This window comes from Dipteris shenzhenensis, chromosome 17, assembly GCF_047967505.1.
Source record: "Dipteris shenzhenensis isolate YYH24624 ecotype China chromosome 17, Dip_SZ_1.0, whole genome shotgun sequence".
NCBI classification, from domain to species: domain Eukaryota; kingdom Viridiplantae; phylum Streptophyta; class Polypodiopsida; order Gleicheniales; family Dipteridaceae; genus Dipteris; species Dipteris shenzhenensis.
Window position 1 is genome coordinate 42,752,483 of NC_141612.1, and position 25,749 is coordinate 42,778,231.

The 25,749-nt window shown below is 40.7% G+C and overlaps 1 protein-coding gene across 5 annotated transcripts; it reads right to left on the reverse strand.

Moving 5' to 3' along the window:
• Positions 1 to 9,090: 9,090 nt before the first annotated feature.
• LOC147892152 (glycine--tRNA ligase, mitochondrial 1-like) lies at positions 9,091 to 12,033 on the reverse strand. Of its 5 annotated transcripts, XR_015542487.1 has the most exons (5): positions 11,820 to 12,033; positions 11,298 to 11,721; positions 10,806 to 11,185; positions 9,283 to 9,948; positions 9,091 to 9,164 (listed from the first exon to the last, which is right to left on the reverse strand). XR_015542487.1 is itself a non-coding variant. In XM_087388731.1 (4 exons), the coding sequence occupies exons 2-3, from the start codon at positions 11,198 to 11,200 to the stop codon at positions 10,373 to 10,375; spliced, it is 420 nt and encodes a 139-aa protein (XP_087244857.1). In that variant the 5' UTR covers positions 11,201 to 11,721; positions 11,820 to 12,033; the 3' UTR covers positions 9,964 to 10,199; positions 10,369 to 10,372. The 5 variants fall into 5 exon arrangements, 3 of the variants coding, with proteins under 3 accessions (XP_087244857.1, XP_087244855.1, XP_087244856.1); XR_015542486.1 differs by having other exon boundaries at positions 10,806 to 11,721; XM_087388731.1 differs by lacking the exons at positions 9,091 to 9,164; positions 9,283 to 9,948 and adding exons at positions 9,964 to 10,199; positions 10,369 to 10,397 and having other exon boundaries at positions 10,806 to 11,721.
• Positions 12,034 to 25,749: the final 13,716 nt, after the last annotated feature.

Below are 25,749 nucleotides of genomic sequence, written 5' to 3' on the forward strand. Positions count from 1 at the left end.
TACATAATGATTTCACTCTTGAAAAAACTACAGTATCAGAAATGAAAGGTTTGCCCAAAATGGTGATGTTATAGTGGATCAGCTCCTTGACTCTAAAAGGCATAGGTCCTTTTCCGATGGAAATATCGACCTTTTTTACACTAAATTTTTTTTTTTTGACGGGCACAAAGGTTGTTATTTACGTCGCGATAAGCGTCAAAAAAGAACGGTCGCTATATAAGCATCGCTATATAGCGACACTAATAAATGTCGCTATATAGTAACACTAGTAAATGCCACTATATAGCAACATTGGTAAACGTTGCTATATAGCGACGATTAACAGAAGCTTTAAAAAAACATTAGTAGGGCTAAACAGGGCCACAGCAAGCCCTGTTTTGCCCCACTAATGTTTTTTATTTAGTAATTATAAAAGAATGTTTTTAATTACGAAATTTCCCTTGTGGAAAGGGTGATACAAAATTGCTCAAATGAACCGAGTGACAGAAGCATATACATGTCGAAGATATACAACATTGTTTGTTACAAAATCACCCTTTCAAAAAGGGTGATACAAAATCACTCAAACGAGCCGATATACAAAAGCATATACATGGTGAAGTATATGCAAACTACTACTAATACCACTACTACTACTCCTCCTCCTCATCCGAATCGTCGTCATCATCATCCTCGTCCTCCACACACAAGCCTGATCCTTGGCCTTCGTGAGCTACGACTGATCCCTAGCCCTCGTGAGCTACGTCTGATCCTTGGCCCTCGTTGAAGCTGTGTAAGCACAATCCCTCATCATCACTGCTCACCTTTGCGCTGATGGGACATTCGAGCTTTAGTTCTAAGAGTGAAACCGTATTAATTAGAAACTAGATTCGAACTTAAAGAATAAATCAGTTTAAAAAGTAAGATTACAAGTAGGAGTAGACTTATATCGTGTGAGCAACTGCCACCTCAGCCTAATTGACCATCGCTCCTAGTGCCTCCTGCTCAATAAACCACGGCTTTGTTCCTACGCGAAACGCGCGTCTCGTCTCTGTGTCTATAGGAAGGTGACCCATCACAACTTGCTGTGGGCCCAATTTATGAGAGTTAGATAAAGTGCATGCAATATGTAAAAACAAATAGAAGAATATATTAAATGAGAAGAAGTAGACTTACCATGGTTGCCTCAACAAACGCCAACCATCTGCCTGCACCAAAGTGTGAAGTACCTACGGATTCCAGCCAGGTATGGATTCCAGCTGTCTCCTCGCAGCCCTCCTCTAACCCTCGAACATTTCGGGATGGTCCCTATTCTGCTTCTTGAAAAACTTCTAATCAGCTTTGTTTGCCCAGTTGGGTTTAGCCTTCCCCTTTGCCGATGGAAGTATGCAACGTTGACCTATGATGCTTCAAGACCAAACCCATGCGCTCTCGCATGTAATTCTCATTGAACTCCCAATTTGGGGGGTTATGATATTTTCTTTTTAATTCATCGATGACTGCCTGCTTCTTTTGATCATCTTGGTACCACTAGTCAGTAGTTATGCTCTTCCTGAAGTGGTGGGTCATCAACCACCTCATGGTGGCCATCACTGCTGCACCCTTTTTATCTTCAATTCACTACAAGGCATAGGCCCTTTGTTGAGAGTCCACGCTCAACATCATGTGATCATGTGTGCATAGCACCATCACGTGATCATATGTGCATAGCACTAACCTTATAGAGTGCTATAAAGGAAAGGGTTAGATCCCCTAACCCTAACCCTAAAAGGGTTTGTATATATTCTATTTTTTCAACTAATTCTAGTGTACAGTTAGTCATTTGTGGTGTGCTCTTTAGCTGTGCCCTCTCTCCTCATCTCCACTCTTCTCCTCTCCCCTCTTCATATTTTGTCATGGTATCAGAGCTCCCTTGTCTTCCGTTGAGACATTGAGATTCTTGAGAGTGTGAGAGAGATTGTGAGATTTGAGAGTTTTTCTTGAGTGATCTTCTCTTCCGTTGAGAGAAACTTCCGTTCACTTGAGAGATTATTCCGTTCATTGTGAGATTTCATTCATCAGAGATTTCCGTTTGTTTGCAAGAACATCTCTTCTTTCCATTGTGATTTGAGAGTGAGAGAGGTGCTTTCTTCTTTAGAGAAGTTCTTTGTAAGGTTCATTTCGAGTGAATGAGAGAGACTTTGCATCTATTCCGATAGAGAGAGGGAGAGAAGCCCTTCAACTTGGCTCTTGCAAGCATCCAAAGAGCTTCAAGGAGCTTCAATGCAAAGCAACTTCGTAAATAGTTCTCATCCATCCAAAACTGCAAGCAAAAAAAGAAGGGAGATAGACCTGCATCTTCGAGTGATGGCCGAAGCAACATTTGCTGCAACTATGCCACAAAGCTTCCTCAAGCTGCCATCAACTCTTGCGCCATCTTATGTGAGCTCCTCCTCGGCAAGGGCTCTTATAGCTCTCCAACTATGACCAGCTGCATCGACTACAATGGCAACCACCCTGCGGTTGTAGTGAGCTCAGCGGCAGCACACATCTCGGCTCCTGCAACGAGCGCCACCAGTCAAGCATCCAACTTCAACCGACGGAATCTCCTTGGCGGCTGCATTCCTATGAGCTACCTCTCTGCTCCATCAAAGAGGGAGACTCAGACTCAAACTCCACTCAGAGGCGACTTCAACAAACTGATAGGACTCCCCGCAGCCTCCTTCAATGACCTCTGAGGCGGTGCATCTACAACTGCAGCAAAGCCTTTGAGGCTCGAGCGACGGACACCTTGCTGCAAAGGCCTCTACGACAATGCTCTAGTGCTCCAGTGCTATTCAACAAGAGCCTAAGCTCTTTGGTTGCACGCAGCTCCACGACATCCTTAGCTCTCTATCCGACTGCAATGCCAACGACCAACAAGCAAAAGCCCTTCTCAAAGGCTTCACCATTTGGTCTACAACGCAACACCTCTCCTACAAGGTCTCTAGCCAACTTTGCCACGGCTCGCCATCAATAGCACTGCTCCTGCTTCGATTGGCCCATTTGCTCCAGCGACCTGCCACTTCGGCTTCGATCTTGTGCCTTCGAGTGTGCTCTACATCCAGCGCGAAGGCACCTGCCGCAACGGTTGCTTCATGCAACGAGCTCCAGTCGCGCTCTCCAACGAGCTCCAACGAAGGAGATAGAATCTTCATAGATTCCATCAGAATCTTCATAAGATTCCGGTCTCCCTCCTTGCGACACGTGGCAGATCACATTTACCTACGGTTAGATTAAAGTAACCTTGCTAGGTTGGTATAGTAAAGTTTACTTGGGTTGGTTTTGGTTGGCCAAATTTATGCCACGTGGCAACCTTATCCTACCCACGTGCCACATCACCACATTATCCTGACACGTGGCAATCCTTATCTGACACATCATCAAGCCACGTCATCAGTGCCACGTCACCTGTGCCACGTCATAAGTGCCACGTCAGCATTGCCACGTCACCCTGCTGACATCATTTGTGCCACCTCAGTAGTCCAGTCCAGGGATGTTTTTATCGAAGGTATAGAAATATAGTATTATAATATACTGGCGAAATTTTTCATAAATTATTTATAAAAGTTTCAAAGAATTGACGAATTATATCTTTTGTTAGAATTTTTGTTTCAAAACTTGGCTAAATATTCTAAGGCATTTAAAAAACTTTCTATTTTCACAAATATACTAAAAACTAGTTATATTGAAAACTCTGTCTTTTTCGTTTTACATAATTTCAAAATACATGAAATAGCTAGCATTTAGGATACTGTAGAGTATGCAAAACATAAAATTGTTTAAGGATAATGAATTTCCTTCAAATCTAATGGGAAAAGAAATTTCTCAAAGTCTAGTTTAAGTAGTCCAAAAAAGCTAATTATAGCCTTTTCTTTTACAGCTTGACTTCTAGAGTGCTAATGCTCTATCATACGGAAAGCTACTAACATCATAAGAACAAGAGTATAATCTCAAGCTAAGATCTAAGTTATCATCTAGCTTATTACGAAGCTTATTCTTCAAATAACAGAGAGTACTAAAACGCCTTTTATCCTCGACTGATGAGCCAAGAATAAAGGTTTGACATAAATTTGCAAGCTTGAAGTACTCAGAAATGTTATCTTGTAGGAATGTACTGCGAGAGAGCTCATTCCAAAGCCGAACCATCGAACTTTGCATTTGAATATTTTTCATTGAATTACTTTGCTGGTGCATGACTTCTCCAAAAAGGGAAGACTGTGAATAAAGCTTTCCAAAATCCAACAAATCATTGTACTTTATATTGTCCATGTCAATGTCCCGTCCAAAGTGGTTTTTGAGGGCATCCAAATGATTCTTTAGACCTGCTTTGATACATTCAAAAGATCCATTGACCCAAAAATGTGAAAATATGATGATAAATGCTTCCATTAGGTCATTTCGAGGAAACCTACTTCTAATCTCATCTACCACTACACTTGCAACTTCACTAAGAGCATTTTTCACTGTTTGTACTTTCTTTAAAAAAGCCTCTATTTTAATGTATTGTAGTCTTTGTGTCGTTTGTTTCCTCTCCTCATCCTGAAAACCTGATTGTTTGCACGAAGGCAAACATATCCTTTCTGATCACATGTTAAAAGTGAGGAATCCACATCTAAGTCTATTAAACTTTTCCAATCTTTAAACAATTTCTTGTCTTAAAAACTGAAGCTTGACTTCTGATCGTATACTGTTGTTATACTCAAATTAGTGAGTTTTATTGCCTTGACATATTCATAGATATAAATATCCTTCGATTACGACATTTTACTCAACATATTCATTTTTTCTAAAAGTAAAATAATTCCACACAATCCTAATATCGGATCTATGTTGATTAGTTTATGATACAAAATATTTACGTTTTCAACCTCTTCTTCTACCTCCATGTACATTAAATAGACCAAAGTCTTGTATTCATCCCATAATCTTTTCACTGACTGAACCAAAAATATTCATCTAGTATTCACATTCTTCAAAATCTTCCTCCCATTTGAACCCAATGCTTCTACAATAACTCTAAATTGATTGTATCTTTTTGGACTCTTACAAAAGTAAGAGTAGCTTTTTTTAACAGACGTCTCCATTCGTTATATAGATGGAAATGTGGACACAACTTTGTAAGCTAGATTTATGCGATGAGCCATACAATATATCCCAACACAGTAAGGAGCATATTTTGTTTCTATTTATACAGAAACCATTCCGACAACCTTACAAGACTGAAGCACCATCACATGCAAAACAAACAAGTTTCTTGACCATCTAAGACTCTATCACGCCTCCATACTCTTTTAAAGCTTGAATCAAAACTTGCACTAAGTTATTAGCATTGGATTCTGAATTAAGTTTGTGTACATGTAAAAAATATGATTCTCTTATTGTTTTCTACCACGTTCAAATGCATTCCCAACCACGATGTTGTGTCCTCATTAATATCATTTGCAAATGTTGGGTTCCTTGCGCATGCTTCATTAAACCGAGCCAAGACATTCCCAATGTTACTCTCTACCCATAGCATAACATCACTGTCCCATTTTGTGATCCCTACAAGATGCTTCTTGTTAGGATCCAAATCTACTTGACGCCTTGTATTCAAAACAACTTTGCTATTTAGAGTATGCAATCTAAAAGTGCTTTCTATGGTCATCCCCATCTCCTTTGTACTCATGTTATTTATCTCTATAAGCTCATTTCGAAGGACTTGATTGACATACGTCCATTGTCCTTTAGATAACTCAGAATCAATAGCCTTATGCTTAGATCCTTCCATCCCTAAGCCATATGTAGGATCAAAACAAAAATAGTTCTAAATGTTCACACTTTGATAGCCATATGGACTAGCATGCAAAGTCCTTCACGGGCAACCTCTTCTAGGAGGACTATTTTACTTTGAGTTTGAAGGGGTTCTCCCTTTTTCTCAGAGATTTCTATCGGATTGAGATGGAACTATCAACCTCAATCCTTTCTTTTTGGCTCTTGAGCTTTTCGTGCATTGCATGATGTATCCCGTATGGAGCTTACTCTAACGGTTTTTCTTTAATACTTAATAGAAGTCTCTTTTTACACCCAAAAAAAAAAAAGGTTCTAAATCTAAGAAATGAAACAACTTTATCATAGCCCAACATACATGAAATTGATATCAACTTATTGAAAAAAGAAGGATCACATCACATCATGCATACCAAACAATAATGCATATGCATATTCACAACATAAACTTTAAAAAAATAAATAAGCATATATTTCTGCAAGTTGTCAGCTAAAACTAAGGAACTTGGTCCTAAGTCGTGGTGCCTCTTAGCCCCCTGCCTTGTGAGCGCAAGAACCAGACACCACTTCCTGAACCAATCCCTTCTTTCATGTTTGAAATCATAATGCTACACTACATAAAGCATGCCAAACCAATTTTAACTTGCTCTATACAATGCAACAATAAATACATTAAAAAAGAAAGAGCACATCACAGACAATGATGCATATGCATATTCACAACAGAAACTTTTAAAAAATAAATAAACGTACATTTCTTCAGCTTGTCAACTAGATCTAAGAAACTTGATCCTAGGTCGTGGTGCCTCTTAGCCCCTTGCCTTGTGAGCGCAGGAACCAGACACCACTTCCTGAACCAAGTCCTTATTTCATGTTTGAAATCATAATACTACACTACATAAAGCATGCCAAACCAATTTCAGCTTACTCTATACAATGCACCAATAAATACATTAAAAAAGAAAGAGCACATCACAAACAATGATGCATATGCATATTCACAACAGAAACTTTTAAAAAATAAATAAGCATACATTTCTTTAGCTTGTCAACTAGATCTAAGAAACTTGGTCCTAGGTCGTGGTGCCTCTTAGTCAACCTGTCTTGTGAGCACAGGAACCAGACACCACTTTCTGAACCAAGCCCTTATTTCATGTTTGAAATCATAATACTACACTACATAAAGCATGCCAAACCAATTTCAACTTACTCTATACAATGCACCAATAAATACATTAAAAAAGACTTGCTACCCATGTGACAGCAGATCTGTTGCCTACATGTCAGCCTTAATTCTTTCCCTACTATAGTCAATCCTCTACAGCTACTGGCTATGGTGTATGAAAGACCAGATAGAGATTACACATACCAGTTTTTAGTAGCACCCAAGCTTTAAGGCATCTCCTTCTAAAGCATGCCAAAACAATTTTAACTTGCTCTGTACAATGCAACAATAAATACATTAAAAAAGAAAGAGCACATCACAGACAATGATGCATATGCATATTCACAACAGAAAATTTTAAAAAATAAATAAACGTACATTTCTTCAGCTTGTCAACTAGATCTAAGAAACTTGATCCTAGGTCGTGGTGCCTCTTAGCCCCCTGCCTTGTGAGGGCAGGAACCAGACACCACTTCCTGAACCAAGCCCTTCTTTCATGTTTGAAATCATAATGCTACACTACATAAAGCATGCCAAACCAATTTTAACTTACTCTATACAATGCACCAATAAATACATTAAAAAAGAAAGAGCACATCACAGACAATTATGCATATGCATATTCACAACAGAAACTTTTAAAAAATAAATAAGCATACATTTCTTCAACTTGTCAACTAGATCTAAGAAACTTGATCCTAGGTCGTGGTGCCTCTTAGCCCCCTGCCTTGTGAGCGATGGTTATGGAATTAGTTCACCTTGCTTCCCTATTCTTTGGCTAGATTGAGAATGTTATGGTTATGTGTTGTGTTTGCCTCCATGGTACCTCTTGCAGACATGAGAAACTAGGTCCACACAAAGGCCTAAGATTAATCCTTATACATGCAAGGGAGATAACCATTTGGGAGGGTCTATCCTATTTTTTGTAAACCTCGACCCTTAGGCACTCTTGCTAGCATGTGATCCTAGCCATAGATTTATCCTTGACCACCATGAGATGGCATGTGAAACTATGTGACTAGATGTATCCTTGACATAGCATGAGGCAAACCCTTAAGGGGGGGTATGTTAGGAGCTTGGGGAATCGTGTTAGGAGCTTGGAGATTCAGTGCTACAGACGAATCTGCAAGGTCGGTGGAAGCTTTGGACAGATGGCAATGCAGCAACCTCCATCTCGAAGCACGACCACTTGCACACATAAACACACACCATTATGCACGCACGCACGTGCACACGTACATAGACATGCACGTGTGCATGCATATGCATGCACTCTCGCAAGTGTACATGCACACCGGCACATTAAAGATGCATTCAGTTTTCTTCAATTGACTTGCATACAGAGAAAACTTGAATGTGCATCCGCAGTGCTCCTCTCAATAATTCACAATTATGCCATGCCAAATCGTTTTTAATCCCCAAGCATGACCAAATGAACAAGATTAAAGAAAAGCATACATTTTTATCAATGAAAAGTCAAACATAGAAAGTAGAAAAAAGAAGTTAGTGCGTGTACCTCTTTGCAGTCTTCGTTTTGCTTTTGATCATACAAAAGAGGAAGAACGAGAAGAAATGTTTATGGCAACAATCAATCGCTTAATACATGCACACACATGCACACACATACACACACATACCTTACATGTATATTCATAGTTCTTATATATGCAGAGATGCTAATGAAGAAACAATTCCATACCCTGCAGCACCGTTGCCCACTCTCGTTTTGTGGCACTCCATTCTTCTGGACATCCAAAGCAAGATTGAGTGTGCCATTAATTAAAGAAGTACATTTTGATTGCAAAGACTTTGTCTCTAGATTAACTGTTTGAGCACCATCTTCTACAATCTCTCGCATTGTTGCCAAAAACCCAGACATCTGTTGCGTAGGGATTTCTGGCCAAGTTGAGAAAAGGTTTTTCCAATCTTGGTTGTGACCAAATGAGGATTTCTGGTCTATTCCCATTGACACAGAAGCAGGAAAACATGTGACCATTTGAGCAGAATCCAAGAATTGCTCACATTACTGGAAAGATAATATGGAACATGACGACAAAGCAAGTGAATTTCACATTTTTCTAGCAATTGAGATGTTTAACCTGAGATAATCATACCAGTCCCTTGTTTCACTTCCTCTGTAGAATTGGCTGTGCTGCCGACAAATCCTCACCATCCCAGCTTGGATAGATGTGAAATCTCACATCCCCTTTGCAAGCTTGCTCATTGGTTTCTGTATCAGAAAACAAATGTGGCAATTTGGTCAGAATCCAATGATTGCTCATGATTGCCTTAGATGCTCAACTAATTAGTGATTGAACTTTTGATTTTATCATGCGGTGTACTGATACCTGTGCTTTGGCGTCTGATTGATTTAAATCCGTCTCCAGAATTGTCTGCTAATAGATTCTGACCAGTTAAGCTTGGATATTCCCGACATCCCATGTTTTCTTTGGAAGGTTGGTTGTCAGCTGCTGTGTCTGACTGCAACAAGTGGTTATGAATATTATCTCCACTCTCCTGCGACTCATTTGAACTTGAGTCAGCTACACACACTAAACGTGGAAGAAGCTTCTGTGCGGCCAACAGACGCGATGAAGGCTTTTTGGAGACACCCATTTCAGGATCTGATAAATGCTCCAAATCCATGTTTCCTCATTTTGAAACCTAGTAATCTGTGCCCATTGATAGCCTTTACATATCAAAGATTAAATTGTTTCTTTGTTATATGTAAAAGGATCCACTGTGGTCACAGCGGGCACTGGTACAAGGAGAGTAAAAAGGGATTATGAAGAGTAGACTGTGTGCAGGGTCACTAAATGCAGAGCGCAAGAGGATGTATTGAACTGCAAAATGATCAAGTGGCGCTGGTACAATTGGGTATTACCCAAAAACCTATCCAGTTCTAATGTCCTTACCCAAAAAAATCATGTCCTCAAATTCTGACTGTCAGACTAGCAAGAGCTCCAGTAATAGAGAATGAAAACCCCCATGTATTACATAGCTTGAATCTGAGCCTGCACAAGGCCGGATTAAATTTTTTTAATATAGGTAGAACAATCCTAAGTGATCTTCTCGTTTGGAAGGATTCTTATCATCTGGTAAGCCCTTGCATTTGAAAATGTCATCATGTCTAGTCAATGGAGAGTTGAATCTGGGCATGCTGACAAAAGATTGTTGAGCATATGCTGTCTTTCAATTAAATCTATGCTGTCTTTCAATTAAATCCACTCTCAAACCATGCTCTATATTAGTGCCTGCAAAATCACTATCAGCAAAGCCTTGGGATTAATAAAATTATGGGAGCTACTGCTGTCCACCAGTATATGATCAAAGTCTTGCTTTAATATATCTCTGCTTTGAATATAAGCAGTACAATCTCAACAGAGAACGAAGTAGTATGTGCCATCATATCAGTTGTGACTATAGGAAATTACCTGCCTAACTGTCACATCCAAATGACCACCTGCAAACAGAAGTCATTATGTACAGCATCCAAGAATCTTATTGTAAATGTGTATACTTGTTTTCCTTTGTAGGATCTCAAGAAGGCACTTCTATTCAAATCAAATAACAATACCTGTCCATCCCACTATCCAGAAAGAGCCCACTTTTGAATACTAAAAAAAGAGGTTATAAAGCATGTTGTGAAACTTAGCTCAGAGTTGCAGTTTGAATCAATTCCGGTACTAGTATGCATTTCAAGAGAAAAGGAAACACAAGAAGAGCAATACACTCACTTGAAATATAAAGAATTATCGCAATACCAACATGCACACTTGGCAAGAGCATACAGTAATATTTCAACACATTCAAATGGCTTGCGTTGCCTACACCAAAAGGTTCTTTGTCGCAAGAGGTGTGAAAGACTTACCCCTGAAGATTGCCTATAGGGCCAATTGATGTTGCAAACATAAGATTGAAGGGATAAGGGTCGGTTAAGGGTTTCTTCGTGCCAGGAGAAGTGATGTTGTATTGTTTTAGCTTTGCACCCAGTTGTTCTGCATCCAACTCGTCAAGAACTGCAAGCACATGCTTCAACTCCTCCCGCTTCTCTGGTGGCATCAATAAATCTTTCTCCAGATTTTCCTTACAATATTTTTTGAGAAGCTGGTCTGCTCTATAGAACTGACCCGTCTCATCCTTCACCATTAAATCGGTAAATTTATCCACATGCCCAGAAGCCTTAAGAACCACATAGGGAGTGACGCAAGGGCAATCCACTTCCAGCATACCCTCCTCCAAAACGAAATGCTGCAGACAATCCATTTGCAAAACTCGATTTCATCACGGCACATTCATAGCATTAAGGGTGCAGAAATGGGCAAAACACGAGTCGCTCACACAAAGAAGACGGAGGAAAGACCTGGCGCCAGAACGCCAGCACATTTGCTTTGACCGCGCAGCCCGGAGGACCCTAATCGTACAACCTCGTGACACCCCCATAAATCCCAAAAAAAGGAAGGATGAAAAGGCGTCTCTCCAATGTGTTGTTTACATCCTTGCGAAACGATTCCACGCTGCCAACTCCATTCCCCATGCCAGCCTTGGCGGAATACTCCTTGGAAGCATCCTGAAGCTGTAGCTTCAAGTCCTGGAGGAGCTTCACGGCCTCCTCAATGTCAGCAGGGTCAGCCTTAGAAGGCTTGAGAGATCGCACAAGGCCCCCCTGCTTCTCGATAGCTGCCTGCTGAGCAACCAAAGAGAGACGCAAAGTCTCGAGCTGGTCCGCCGGAGCACCCATGCGAAGGGGTGGGATTAATCAAGCTGCAAGCCAAAAGAATCAACTCCTGCAAATCGAATCAGCGACGCAGAGTTAGAAAGGGACGCCAGGAGCAAGCAATGAAGCCGAGAGGGGACTCAAACAGAAACTCTGACGATCTCTTACATGAATTGGGGCCAAATCGCTACGATAATGAGCTCCCAGGAGCAAAATAGCTCCGATAAGCAGCTCGAAAGGGGACTGTGGCAATCTGTAGGGGGGGATGAGGGGAACTTGAAATGATTCTTGCCGGGTAAATTGCTGCAGGAAGATCGATTTGAATGCAAAACTAGCGAGGCGATGCGATGCGATTAGTGCCTCCCTTCCCACAATAGCTCCACCTCCCCTTTTTCGTTGGATCTCACCCTTCAGATCTCGCCACGTGGACGCTCCAGATAATAGGGTTTCCTCCTTTTTTTTCCCACCTCGCATAGGATTATCCTCACTCCACATGTGGAAGCTTTATCCTTTTGTTTACGCTCGAGAGGTGGCTAGTGCTGCCCGTCTTCATCACCCACTTGCTCACTCTCATCACCCACACAAGGGTCCATTGGTTTGAAAAATCAATCCTCATCTTGTGCACAATAGCAATGATAATAGAAGCTAGAAAGCTATTGGTTGACCTCATTGGACTAAATTTTATGCTCTTATGGATTATTACATGTATTTCCCTAATCATGCGACCAATCATGTCTTAACATCATAAAATGCTCAATTACATCATTGAAGAAATTAACCAACAATAGACCATGAGTGAACGGGATTATTTTTATACTAAGTAAATGAATACCAAACAGTACCACTTTTCCTTAACTACAATCTTTGAAAACACACTATTTTAGATTCTTGAGTAAATCACAATAATATGAAACTTGGTGTTGCCCTCTACCATTTTCAGTCTCCATTCAGGTTCTCATTATAAAGCACGTGCACTAGAAATGCATGGTATGCTATGAATTTGGCACTTAACAATATTAAACATAATATTTTTTGAAAAGAATTCAAAATTTTATTGATTAGTAGAAAAGGAGAGAAGGGGGCAGGGGGAGGGGGAGGACACCCCATCCCTCTTATTTATGAGGGTCAAAATTTTAAAGCTCAATTTATTCACAACATCTCAGCCCATTGTGCATCAATGTTGTCAATGTAACCTACTACAAAATCTATTGAACAAAAACGATGTGCATTGGCGCATTAGTAAAGGCTTCCTCGCCCATCAGCAAAAACGATGTGCATTGGTGCATTAGCAATGACTGATGATCCAAAGGGTTCAAAAGGGTGGCATTTCCATGAAGATTATGGATATAGAGATCAAGAGAGAAAGGCTAATAAAAAGCTAGAGCACACGTCTTGATAGGACAAAATGATGCCCACACGGGGCTGGATGCCCACACGGGGCTGGATGGCTAATGTGGGTATGGGATTGGGTTGGGAACATGGGTGGGCTAATATAGACATGGCAGAAGAGGAGGTTTCTTGATTCTTCCTTTCTTCCACTGTCACCCTTTGCTCATTCATCAATGTGCATCCCTAAAGCGAGCTGGGAGAGAGGGGATCATTACAACATGTTATGTAGTGGGCTAATATAGACATGGCAGAAGAGGAGGTTTCTTGATTCTTCCTTTCTTCCACTGTCACCCTTTGCTCATTCATCAATGTGCATCCCTAAAGCGAGCTGGGAGAGAGGGGATCATTACAACATGTTATGTATCCCCATAGACATTGGATTATATTAGGACAATCTCTAAGGACATATCTTACCTTCCTTAGCACTCCACGAGGACATCTAGAGGTGCAAGTAGCTAGGAAAGGTCTTGCTCATATGGGACTTCAATGCCAAGACCAACAACATGTGTATGTATGTGTAAAAATAGAAAGAGAGTATGTCCCCCTATACATTGATACATACATTTAAGTATTTGCATGTGGCATTTTAGTTTAGTTCATTTCTTCTTATTTGTTGTCATAAATCTATAGAATCTTCCACTATAGAAGATTGTGAGACTGGATAGATGGCTTAAGTGCTTGAGGGGTAGATTTATATTTAAAGCCTCTATTGACTGGCAAGTTCTTTGCATTGTGATAAATTTCTAAATACATAAATGTATAGAAGTACATGATGAAATTTGACTTACTGCGTATTCACTACTCTAGCTCTATTCATTAATTTAGTTTAATTTTTACCTACTTTTCACGATCATAAACTGAGACTAAAGAAATACTTAAAATATCTAACAAAACGCCTTCTACCAGGCCATTATAGAAAATTTCATTCTTTAATTTTGTGTCATTTTAATCATTTGATTCTTCTTGCTAAGAATCTACTTGTTGTTTATGTTTACCTATGTACGTAGTGTCCTTTCATGTTCTTGTTGAAGATAGAAGCATGAAGAGATATATCCCTACTATATGACTTGATGAGGGGTAGACATACTGCTAATGATGGGCCTACCATAGGCTTAAGTTAGCCAAATGTGCATTGGATATAAGGGCACAAGTCTTCTTTTGGTGCTTAATTGTATAGATCTAGCCAAAATTTTAAATTGTATATATAATATGTTGGCGAAAGTTTCCAAATATATTTATTTATTATATAAAACTTTGGCGAATTTTCATGGACTTTATTTATAATTTTATAATCTTAAAGGCTAAACCTAGCTCTTTTTTTAATTTTAGTTTCAAATTGTGGCGAATATACTAAGCTTTTATTTTTATAAAAGCATATAAACTTTCACAAGGCATATAAAACTTTCGCTTATTAACGAAACTAACACGAAAAAATCATCCCTGGTCCAGTCAGCACTGACCCTCTGCAGGCACAGTCCCTTGCCAGGCACACTGTGCACACACTGCATGTGCACACTCCTGCCACCTCAGCACAGAGCTTCACTGGCACACCTCTTGCTAAGCACAGTGCCACATCATCACTGCATGTGACTCACAGTGACACATCATCATTGAGCACCATTTGCACTCCTTTTGCCCCTCCACCTAGATCAAGTCATATCTCTTGATCCAGGAAGAATTTGAGGGTGCTCCAAAAAGGAAAGTCGCTCGATTTTTCATGCTCTACGCGCTCGTTACATCACGCGCACATTTCGGCGCAAGTTACACTCACATTTGAGCCTCGCCAACAAAACCACTTCCTTCACGCACATTTGCCTCTACATCGACGCATCTGACCCAGCACTTAAAAAGAACAAAGGAAAAGGAATTATTTGCTGCTCTTTCATCGATCGACGGTTGGTTTAGATCTAGATCAGAGTAGACTAGATCGCCATAGAGGGGACGCTTTGAATTCCCCAAGTTGCCAATCTAAGCCATGCCCGAAATTCCTGACTAGTACCTACTCGGAGTCAGTCCATACGCTCACATCCGATTTCACATCATTACATTACCTGAAACCTTACGTTCATCAGTTCAGTGAGCAGACTTCAGAGTTCAGAGGCATTGCAGATTGATTCAGTGGGCAGATAGCACTTGATTTCACACACACATGCCACCATTGTAAAGCCTATTTGGCTATCTCACGGCATCGTGCACATCATTTTTCAGCCTTGTAAAGCCTCTTGGCTATTCCCGGCATCATTGCCACAAGCCTTGTAATACAGATCAGATCTTATTTACTGCAGTCCTATCTTCACCGACGGTACAGAGATTTCACTTGGCATCTTCAGTGTATTTGCAGTTGATTCATACAGAGTTTTCCAGGACACTTTTTGAGTACATTGTTTGCACCATGTCGACTAGCAACCTCAATCTGGAGGCATCTGCTAAGTTAGACAACTCCAATTACGGTACATGGAAATACCGAATGGAGACCATTCTTGTGCTTCAGGACAAATGGGAGTATGTCGATGGATCCATACCTAGACCATTGGCCGATCCAGCCACCAGTAGCTCTACTCCATCTGTTGTCACAGCACAAGCAATGGGATCTACATCGGGATCTACATCTACACAAACAGTTTTCGCACCAGTAGCAGATCCTGCCATTGCCCGAGCTCAAGCAGAATGGGATAAGAAAGACAAGTATGCCTATCACCTGATCAAGCAGAATGTGCAAGATGTCATACTAGGACAGCTCAACACAGTCAAGACATCAAAAGAAGCATGGGATATGTTCGCAGCTCTCTACGAGTCCAAGAACACATCCAGGATTCTCACCTTGAGAAACCAAATCAACCAGAGTTTTCGCAATAGCAATGAAACCGGTCATGCTTATGTACTCCGCATCAAAGACTACAACAATCAACTTGCAGCAGCAGGAGAGACTATGAATCCCGCAGAAATGGTTCAAGTAATCCTGAATGGACTAGGAGAAGGATATGAGAATCTAGTCCAGAGTATTGCCATCCAACGGCAAATTCCAACACTGGAAGAACTTCAGTCAGTTCTACTTGGTGAAGAACTCAGGACTCAGGCCATTCAAGCACGTAAAGGTCATTCTAATGATCAGGCATTCACAGCTTCAGACAGAAGCAGAGGCAAAGGCAGAAACAGAGGTAGATCATATCAGAAAAGTGGTCATCATCAACAAAATCAAAGTCAGCATCAGCATCATCCTCATCCTCAGCAACATCAGAATCAGCAAAGAGGAAATCATTCCAACCGAGGAAGATTCCAAGGACGAGGGAATGCATCCACCAATGTGTCGAACATTCAATGCAACTATTGTCACAAGTTTGGACACTATGAAAGAGATTGCCGCAAGAAGCAGTATGACCAAGGCGGTCAATCCAGCAGTAATCGAGGGAATTCTCGAGGAAGAGGAAATCATCGTGGTGGACATTCTAGTCACAGTCATTTTGCAAATGAACATGGCAATATGTTTCTTGCAAGTGAGGAATTGCATCAGACTGATATAATGCACCTAGACACTGATTTCAATCCCAAAGAGGATTTCAGCTATCAAGTCGACCAAGTGGAACAGGATCCTTGGTACATCGACAGCGGTGCATCATCTCATATGACAAATCATCAGGAATGGTTCACAGAAATGAAGCCATTAGAAGGTCAAAAGAATGTCATCTACACAGCAGACAATACACCGAATTCGGTTCAAGGGACAGGTGTTATCCCTATGAACAATTTCACTGGTACAAAAGGATTAGTCAAAGATGTGCTCTATGTTCCGAAGCTCAGCAAAAACCTTTTGTCAGTAGGTCAAATGACGGAACACAACTACAAAGTCATCTTCGATGGTGATGAATGCACTATCAGAGACAAATCCAAAAGAGGTCAGCTAGTAGCAAAAGGTGTCAAGGAAGGACGCTTATACAGGATGCTAGCTACAGTACCAGATAAGCATGCCATGTCAGCTCAAATGCAACAGATGCCACTATCTGCAAAATGGCACAAGAGATATGGTCATGTCAACTTTAAGTACTTGTTAGATCTAAGGAATCAAAATACGGCAATTGGGATTCCGAAGCTACAATTTCTTGGAAAAGTTTGTGAAGCATGCTGCTTCGGCAAACAAAAGCGAACCAACTTTGTCAGAAGTACCTCTCATGCATGAGGTATTCTTGATTTGATTCATACAGATGTATGGGGTTATGCCCAGACCCGCAGCATCAATGGTTCACTTTATTACTTGACCTTCATCGATGACTACAGCAGATATTGTTGGGTCTACTTTTTGAAAGAGAAATATGAAGTGTTTGCCAGATTTCAAGAATTCAAAGCCATGGTAGAAAACCAGACAGGCAGAAAGATCAAGGTCACGAGATCAGACAGAGGAGGTGAATACATGTCTTCAGTATTCATGAATTTTTGCAAAAATCACGGCATTCGAAGACAATTCACATGTGCAGATACTCCTCAACAAAATGCAATAGCTGAAAGGAAGAATGGGACTTTAGCAGACAGTGCTAGAGCAATGCTTAGTGAAAAGCATCTTCCGAATCAGTATTGGGCAGAAGCAATAGCTACAGCTAACTACTTGCTTAATCGGCTTCCTACCGAACCGATACAAGGTATTACTCCTTATGAAGCATTCACTGGACACAAGCCACACATTGGGCATCTCCGCATATTTGGTTGCATAGCATATGCCCACATACATGATGATCATCGCAGGAAATTGGATGCGAAGTCACGCAAATGCATCATGGTTGGCTACAGTGAAGAAAGCAAAGCATACAAATTGTATGATCCCATCAACCGCAAAGTCATTATCTTCAGAGATGTAATCTTCGATGAGGAATCAGAATGGAAAACCTCACCTACACAGGAGATAGAAGCATCGACTTCACAGTCACCTACAGAACATGTTGATGAAGAAGAGCAAGAATTGCCAGCAACACCCCAAGCAGCGCCACAGCAGCTCAGACGGTCTACTAGGGAAAGCAGACCACCAGCCAGATTGACATATGCTCAAAAAGGCAAAGCAATTCAGGTGGAAACCACCAACTATGCTCTTATGACTACCATCATGGCTACAGAAGAGCCAGTGTACTTCAAAGACGACGCAGTAGATAAGCCAGAATGGCAAACTGCTATGAATGAAGAAATGGATGCTTTGTATAAAAATAACACTTGGGAGTTATGCGACCTTCCACCAGGAAAGAAGGCCATAGCCAACAAATGGGTATACAAAGTGAAGTACAATCCAGATGGCAGTATTCAGAGATACAAAGCTAGATTAGTTGCAAAAGGATTTGCACAACAATATGGCCAAGATTATGATGAGACTTATGCTCCAGTAGCAAAGATGGATTCCATACGGTTCTTGATATCACTAGCGACACTCAGTAAATGGAATGTGTATCAGCTCGATGTCAAGAATGCATTTCTCAATGGTTATCTAGACGAGGAAGTCTACATGCAACAACCAGCCGGTTATGTTGAACCAGGAAAGGAGAAGAAGGTTTGCCATCTCAAGAAAAGTCTCTATGGCTTAAAACAAGCACCCAGAATTTGGTACAGCAGAATTGACAAGTATTTTGCTGATCTGGGATACATGAAGTCCAATGCAGATCATACTCTCTACTACAAAGTTCAAGGGGAAGATATTACTATTGCACTTTTGTACGTAGATGATCTGATTGTGACAGGAAGCAAGGATAGCTTCATCAGAAAGCTAAAACAAGACTTATCTGCAGAGTTCGACATGAAAGATCTTGGACTTATGCACTATTGTCTTGGAATTGAGTTCTGGAGAGATTCAGATAGCACATTCATGAGTCAGCTCAAATATGTTGACAGTCTCCTGAAGAAGTTTCATATGGCAGATTGCAAGATTGCAGCCACTCCCATGGAACAGAGTTTGAAACTTACTAAAGATTCAGAAAAGCCTACAGTCAATGATAGATACTATAGGCAACTCATTGGATCTCTTATATATCTGACAATCACACGGCCAGATATTTGTTATGCAGTAAGTTCACTAGCACAGTTTATGGCAAATCCAAAACAGTCTCACTGGAATGCAGCGAAAAGAGTCTTGAGATACATCAGAGGTACAAGACAATTTGGGATAGAATACAGAGGAAGTCATCCACGGTTGCATGGATACTGTGATAGTGACTATGCTGGAGATCATGAGACCAGGAGATCGACACAGGGATATGCATTTTTCCTTGGTCAAGGTGCTATATCATGGTTGTCAAACAAACAGCCAACTGTTTCTTTGTCTTCGACTGAAGCAGAATATAGAGCACTCACTACAGGTGCATGTGAGGCTATATGGCTCAGAAGACTATTGTCAGAAACAGATTACTTTAATGAGTCAAAGCCAACAACAATATACTGTGATAATCAATCGGCTCAAGCATTGGCCAAAAATCCAGTATATCACTCCAGAACAAAGCACATTGATGTCAGAGAGCACTTCATCAAAGAAAGAGTGTTACTTGGTGACATCACACTGCAGCATTGTGATAGCAAAGAAAATGTTGCAGACATCTTTACCAAACCACTCGGTAAAGAGCTATTCGAGAAACACCGACTAGCTCTTGGTTTGATGCAGAGGAAGGACATTCCCATTAAAGGGGTGTGATGGAATGTAATGCTCAGTCCTTCTTCGATTCCCCAGAATCATCATCTTGAGGGAAGGCCTACTTCATGATGTTGATCTTGAGGGAAGGTGTTGAGAGTTCACGCTCAACATCATGTGATCATGTGTGCATAGCACCATCACGTGATCATATGTGCATAGCACTAACCTTATAGAGTGCTATAAAGGAAAGGGTTAGATCCCCTAACCCTAACCCTAAAAGGGTTTGTATATATTCTATTTTTTCAACTAATTCTAGTGTACAGTTAGTCATTTGTGGTGTGCTCTCTAGCTGTGTCCTCTCTCCTCCTCCACTCTTCTCCTCTCCCCTCTTCATATTTTGTCACCCTTTTCCGATGAAAATACCGATGCTTTTTACATTAATTTTTTTTAAAAACGGGCGCAAATGTCGTTATTAAAGTTTTTAAAAGCGTCAGAAAAGAACCGTCACTATAAACCATTGCTATATAGCAACGCTGATAAGTGTCGCTATATAGCGACACTGATAATCGTCGCTATATAGCGACACGGGTAAACATCACTATATAGTGACGATTAACAAAACTAAAAAAAAAGCATTAGTGGGGCTAAACAGGGCCATAGCAAGCCCTGTTTTGCCCCACTAATGCTTTTTTTCTTTGTAATTACAAAAAAAAGTTTTTTATTACAAAATTTCCCTTGCGAAAAGGGTGATACAAAATCGTTCAAATGAAATGATCGAGCAACAAAAGCATAAACATGTCGAACATATACAACATTGTTTGTTACAAAATTACCCTTTCGAAAAGGGTGATACAAAATTGCTCAAACGAGCGGATATACAAAATGACATACATGGTGAAGTATATGCAAACTGCTACTACTACTACTACTCATTCGAATCGTCCTCGTTGTCCTCGTCCTCGTCCACGTCTTGTTGGCCTGATCCTTGGTCCTCATGAGCTGTGCCTTCTCCTTGATCCTCGTCATGTGCGTCTGATCCTTGGCCCTAGTGATCGCTCGCCTTCGGTGATGGGACGCTCGAGCTTTGATCCTAAGAGTGAACCATATAAATTGAAAATTAGACTGGAACTTAAAGAATAAAACAATTTAAAAAGTGATATTATAAGTAGGAGTAGACTTATACCGTGCGAGCAGCCACCTCAGCCCAATCGACCGTCACTTCCATTGCCTCTTGCTCAATAAACCACGGCTTTGTTCCTATACGAAATGTGCATCGCGTCTCTGCATCTGTAGGAAGACGACCAATCGCAACTTACTATGGATCCAATTTACGAGAGTTAGAGTTAGATAAAGTGCATGTAATATGTAGTAAAACAAATAGAACAATACATTAAATGAGAAGAAGTAGACTTACCATGGTTGCCTCGAACGCCAACTGTCTGCCTGCACCAAAGTGCGAAGTACCTACGATGTCCAGCCGTCTCTTCGCAGCCCTCCTCTGACCCTCGAACATTTTGGGATGGTCCCTATTTTGGGACTCAAATTTCTCTGCTCAAACTAAATTGCACGGTCGGTCATAAATTTGTGATCATGAAAACACATGTGTATATGCAAGCATGGATACTATCTACAATTGTCTTGTGCCACAGCAATGCACGGGTCCATAAAAGTCTTAATGATATGCGAGTGTATCATTACGTTAGCATGATGATTGTAACATATGAGGCTATGAAACTCAAAAAGTCTAGATGAAAGTCATTTTACTAATTAAAGTAGAATGTACTGCCACAATTTAAAATAATACCTATGAAGTGATAGATAACACTGTTAAGATATCGAGCTCCACTCGTGATATGCCAGGGTGATAGTTGTGCATTTGTGTCACCGACTTGTTAGCTGCAGATGCGGTTGGTACACCGCCCATGAATAATAGTTGGATGACATCTATCTTTATGTACTCTAGTTGGTGGCTCAGTTAGTATGCCACCTGGGTTAGTTGAGTTTGGTTTGAGACCCACATAAAGGGTTCATCTATTCCTTTTGAACTAAGAGAGAGAGTTCTTTTGGCTTTCACAACTAAGAAGAGAAAAATGGTTTTTAGCCTCCACCTTTGTGTGTATTCCCCCATTGTGTATGTGAGAAAGCTGCAAGTGAGACTCCTTACCTCTCTCCCACTCTCTTCACATGGTATCAGAGCTCGGTTCATGGCAAGGAGCTCAAGGAAGCAAACCAAGTTCGCAGTGTCTTGGTAAGAGGATCAATGTTGCTTTCCTTTTTTGAGTTTGGGAGTAAATCTCTGCAGGTAGCATAGCCGGAAAGTGCAAGAGTGCATTGTCTCAGATTGAGATGGCCTTCGCGGTGCAGCGAGAGGGTAGTATATGCTACGGGATAAGGTAAAGCCCTTGGTGACATTATTTTTTTGATTCGAGGCCGTTTCAAGGCCCGTTTTGGTGGTGGAAGTTTTCCGCAGGCACTCAGAAAAGTACCCTATTTTGGCTGTGCCACCATTGTTTTGCAGGTCGGTGAAAAGTTGTAGTAGAAATTGCATCGTATGCCTATGCACAGAGATATTGGGAGTGATAGAGTCATTCTTATTGCCTGTTGATGCAAAACCATCACTAGGAAGTGACTGTGTGGTCAAATACCACTTTCGTCAATTTTGCAGATCTGCCCTTGTGAGACAGAAGTTGTGTTTTTTGCAGTGACATAATATTTTTGTAGTGTTCTGTAATGGCGTCTGATGCTCTTTCATAGATAGTCACTGAAAAGCTTGACAAGAATAACTTCCAAGCATGGAAGTTTAGAATGATGAATTTCCTTAAGGGAAAAGGCTATTGGGAGTTCAATACTAGAGCTGAACAAGAACTAGTTATTCCTAATGTTCCCAATCAACAGGAGTTGCAGGCATTTAAAGGATGGCATGAGAGAGCCAGAAAGTTATGTACTGGCTGTCTATCAGTATTTCAGATTCTATGATTATGCATATTCAAGAGGCAAGCACACCGAAGAAGGTGTGGGATACTTTGATAAAAATGTACATCACAAATACGCAAGCTAGGAAAATGCAGCTCAAGCAAGAGTTGCATAATGTGCAGAGAGAAAATATGAGCATCAATGGCTACCACATGAAGGTGAAGAAGATTGCAGATGCACTTGCTTCCATTGGGTCACCAGTGGAAGATGATGATTTAGTTTCTGTGACCTTGAATGGTCTAGGAAAGGATTATGCATAGTTCCGGACATCCATTGCCATCCATGAAAAATTTCCTGATTTTGAGGAGTTGATTGCTCTTCTAATTTCTAAAGAGCAGAGAAATGGTGGTGCATCTTCTTCAGGAGGAGCTTCAAAAGAAACTGTCTTCTACTCAAATGATGGAAGAGGTAGAGGCAGAGATAGAGCAGGTCGATCTGGAGGCCATGGCAGAAATCAAAATATGCAGCAAATTCAAGAAAACTAGTCCTAATAATGGAGGAGGACGTGGTAACCTTAGAGGCAGGGGGATCCAAACAGGATGTGGTGGATGGCAAAGAGGCCAAAATGCAAATAGCAATGTTGAATGCTACTATTGTGGTAAAATGGGTCATATGGCTAAAGATTGCTATAAAAAGCAGAATGGTATTATGAATGGAAAATTGTAGCAAGGCAATTATGCATCCTCTAGTAGACAGAGTGATGATAGAAATGAGCATTTGTTTATGGTGCAGCACATGACCAATTCTATGACAATTGCAGAAGAAAGCAATGATGTGTGGTATGCTGACTCAGGTGCATCGAACCACATGACAGGTGATGCAGAATGGATGCAGGATGCAAGGAAAATGGAAAAACTAGGATTTGTGGAGACTGGTGATGAACTACACATCCTATTGTGTAGATTGGTAAAATTCCTTTGTCTATGTAGGATGGGAAAAAGAAATACTTGTCTGATGTATTTCATGTCTCGAACATCACCAAGAACTTGGTTTCTTTTGGTCAAATGGTTGAGTAGGGCTTGCAGGTCAAATTTAATCCTCATGGATGCTTTGTTGAGGATATGAAAAATAAAGGTCGCTTGATAGTAGGATGTTTACGTTGGATGCGGACATGCCTGAATTGAGTGCAGCAATGTTTGCACATGGGACCAGTGTAGTTGCAGATATTGATATCTGGCATAAACGCATTGGTCATGTTAATGTACAGTGACTTAAATTAATGCAGGCTCAAAATATTGTTGCAGGATTGCCTAAGTTCAAGGTTGCAGAAATGCGTAAGGTATGTGAAGCTTGTCAATTTGGAAACAGGCAAGGAAACCATTTCCTAGACATGTTCAAGAGAGTAAGAGGCCATTGGAACTAATCCACTCTGATGTGTGGACTACTAAAGCTGCATCTATTGAAGGCTGCCATTATTTTGTCACTTTTATTGATGACTACAACAGAAAAGTTTGGGTGTATTTTATGAAAAAGAAAAGTAAAGTGTTTGGGCATTTCAAAACTTTTAAATCTATGGTTGAAAAAGAAACAGGCTTGCAAATAAAATGCCTAAGGTCAGATGGAGGGGGAGAGTACCTCTCAAATGAGTTTGCAAGGTTCTTGCAGGAGCATGGCATAAAGTAGCAATATTCATGCAGTCATACCCCACAGCAAAATGGACTTGCAGAAAGGAAAAACAGGCATATTGGAGAGGTAGCTCGTGCCATGCTCAACAAAAAAGACCTGCTAGATTTTTATTGGGCTGAAGCAGTTGCTATAGCAGTCTACATAATGAACAGGACTCCCATTGCAGCTATACATGGCATGACGCTAGAGGAGAGGTATATTGGTAGGAAACCAAATATTTCTCATTTAAAAGTTTTTGGTTGCATTGCCTATGTTCATGTGCCAGATGAGTTGATGAGATCCAAGTTGGATCCAAAAGCTGACAAGCGCATCTTTATTGGATATTCTTTGCAATAGAAAGGGTATAGATGCTATAATCCTTCTACTCGTAAGTTTACAGTGAGCAGAGATGTTGTTTTTGATGAGATGAGCAGCTGGTATAAACCAGTAAATGTGATTGATGATGTAGATGCACAAAATGGTAATGCTGCACAGAATTCACAGCAGCAATCACAATATTAGTGGATGTGTAGTGTCCTCTAGCAGTGGTTCACATACTTCGCCATGGACAGGCAGATGGAGATCAGGAGAATCTCCTCAAAGCAATGTAGATAGTGGTATGCAAGTATCACAAAAAGGAAAAGAGAAAGTAGATCAGCCCATGGTTGATGTGAATGCAGGTCATTCTTATGTGGATGGTGAATCTAGTGGCTCTGAACAGAGCCTTGATGATGAGTTGGTATTCCTTCTATTGTTACACCTGGAGTAAGGAAGACAAGGGATGTTTTGAGAGCACCTTGTAGTGAGCTTATTCTGCACAGGTCTACCAGAGTCAAGTATCCTGTGGATAGGCTAAAGTATGATGGATTTACAGCCATTCACTATGCCTATATGGTCAAAGTGATACAAGAACCAGAACCCACTTCTTTTGAGCAAGCCATGAGAAAACAAAAATGGGAGAAAGCCATGGATGAAGAAATGGATGCCTTGGAAGCAAATGCTACATGGGAATTGGTGCCTTTGCCTAAAGTCAAGAATGCAATTGGCTACAAGTGGGTTTATAAGGTAAAGCACAATGCAGATGGTTCTGTGAGCAGATACAAGGCAAGATTAGTTGTCAAGGGGTATGCACAGACATATGGCATTGATTATGAAGAAACATTCAGTCCGGTTGTAAGGATGGCAACTATGGATGCATCGAAGGGATGGTCTTTACATCAGATGGATGTAAAGAATGCCTTCGGAGTAGCCACCAGGTTATGTGCATGATGTTCATCCTGAGTTACAGGTTAAAGAAAGCCTTGTATGGCTTGAAGCAAGCACACAAAGCATGGGCTGACAAGATAGGACAGTATCTTGTCACTATTGGTTTTCAGATTTCCACGGCAGATTTCTCACTTTATGTGAGAAAAACAGAGAAAGGTATTATGCTGCTTGTCATTTATGTTGATGATTTGATCATCACAGATGATAGTGATGAAGATATCCTTCCTGTGAAAATGCTATTAAAGCAGAAGTTTGAGATGAAGGATTTGG

Excerpts from the sequence above, each read along its gene's own strand:
- LOC147892152 (XM_087388729.1), bottom strand. The coding sequence starts at position 11,200 with ATGGATTGTCTGCAGCATTTCGTTTTGGAGGAGGGTATGCTGGAAGTG. Across the intron at positions 10,200-10,805 it reads CCTATAGGCAATCTTCAGGG|TGATTTTGCAGGCACTAATA; the intron begins GTAAGTCTTTCA and ends CTTTGCTGATAG.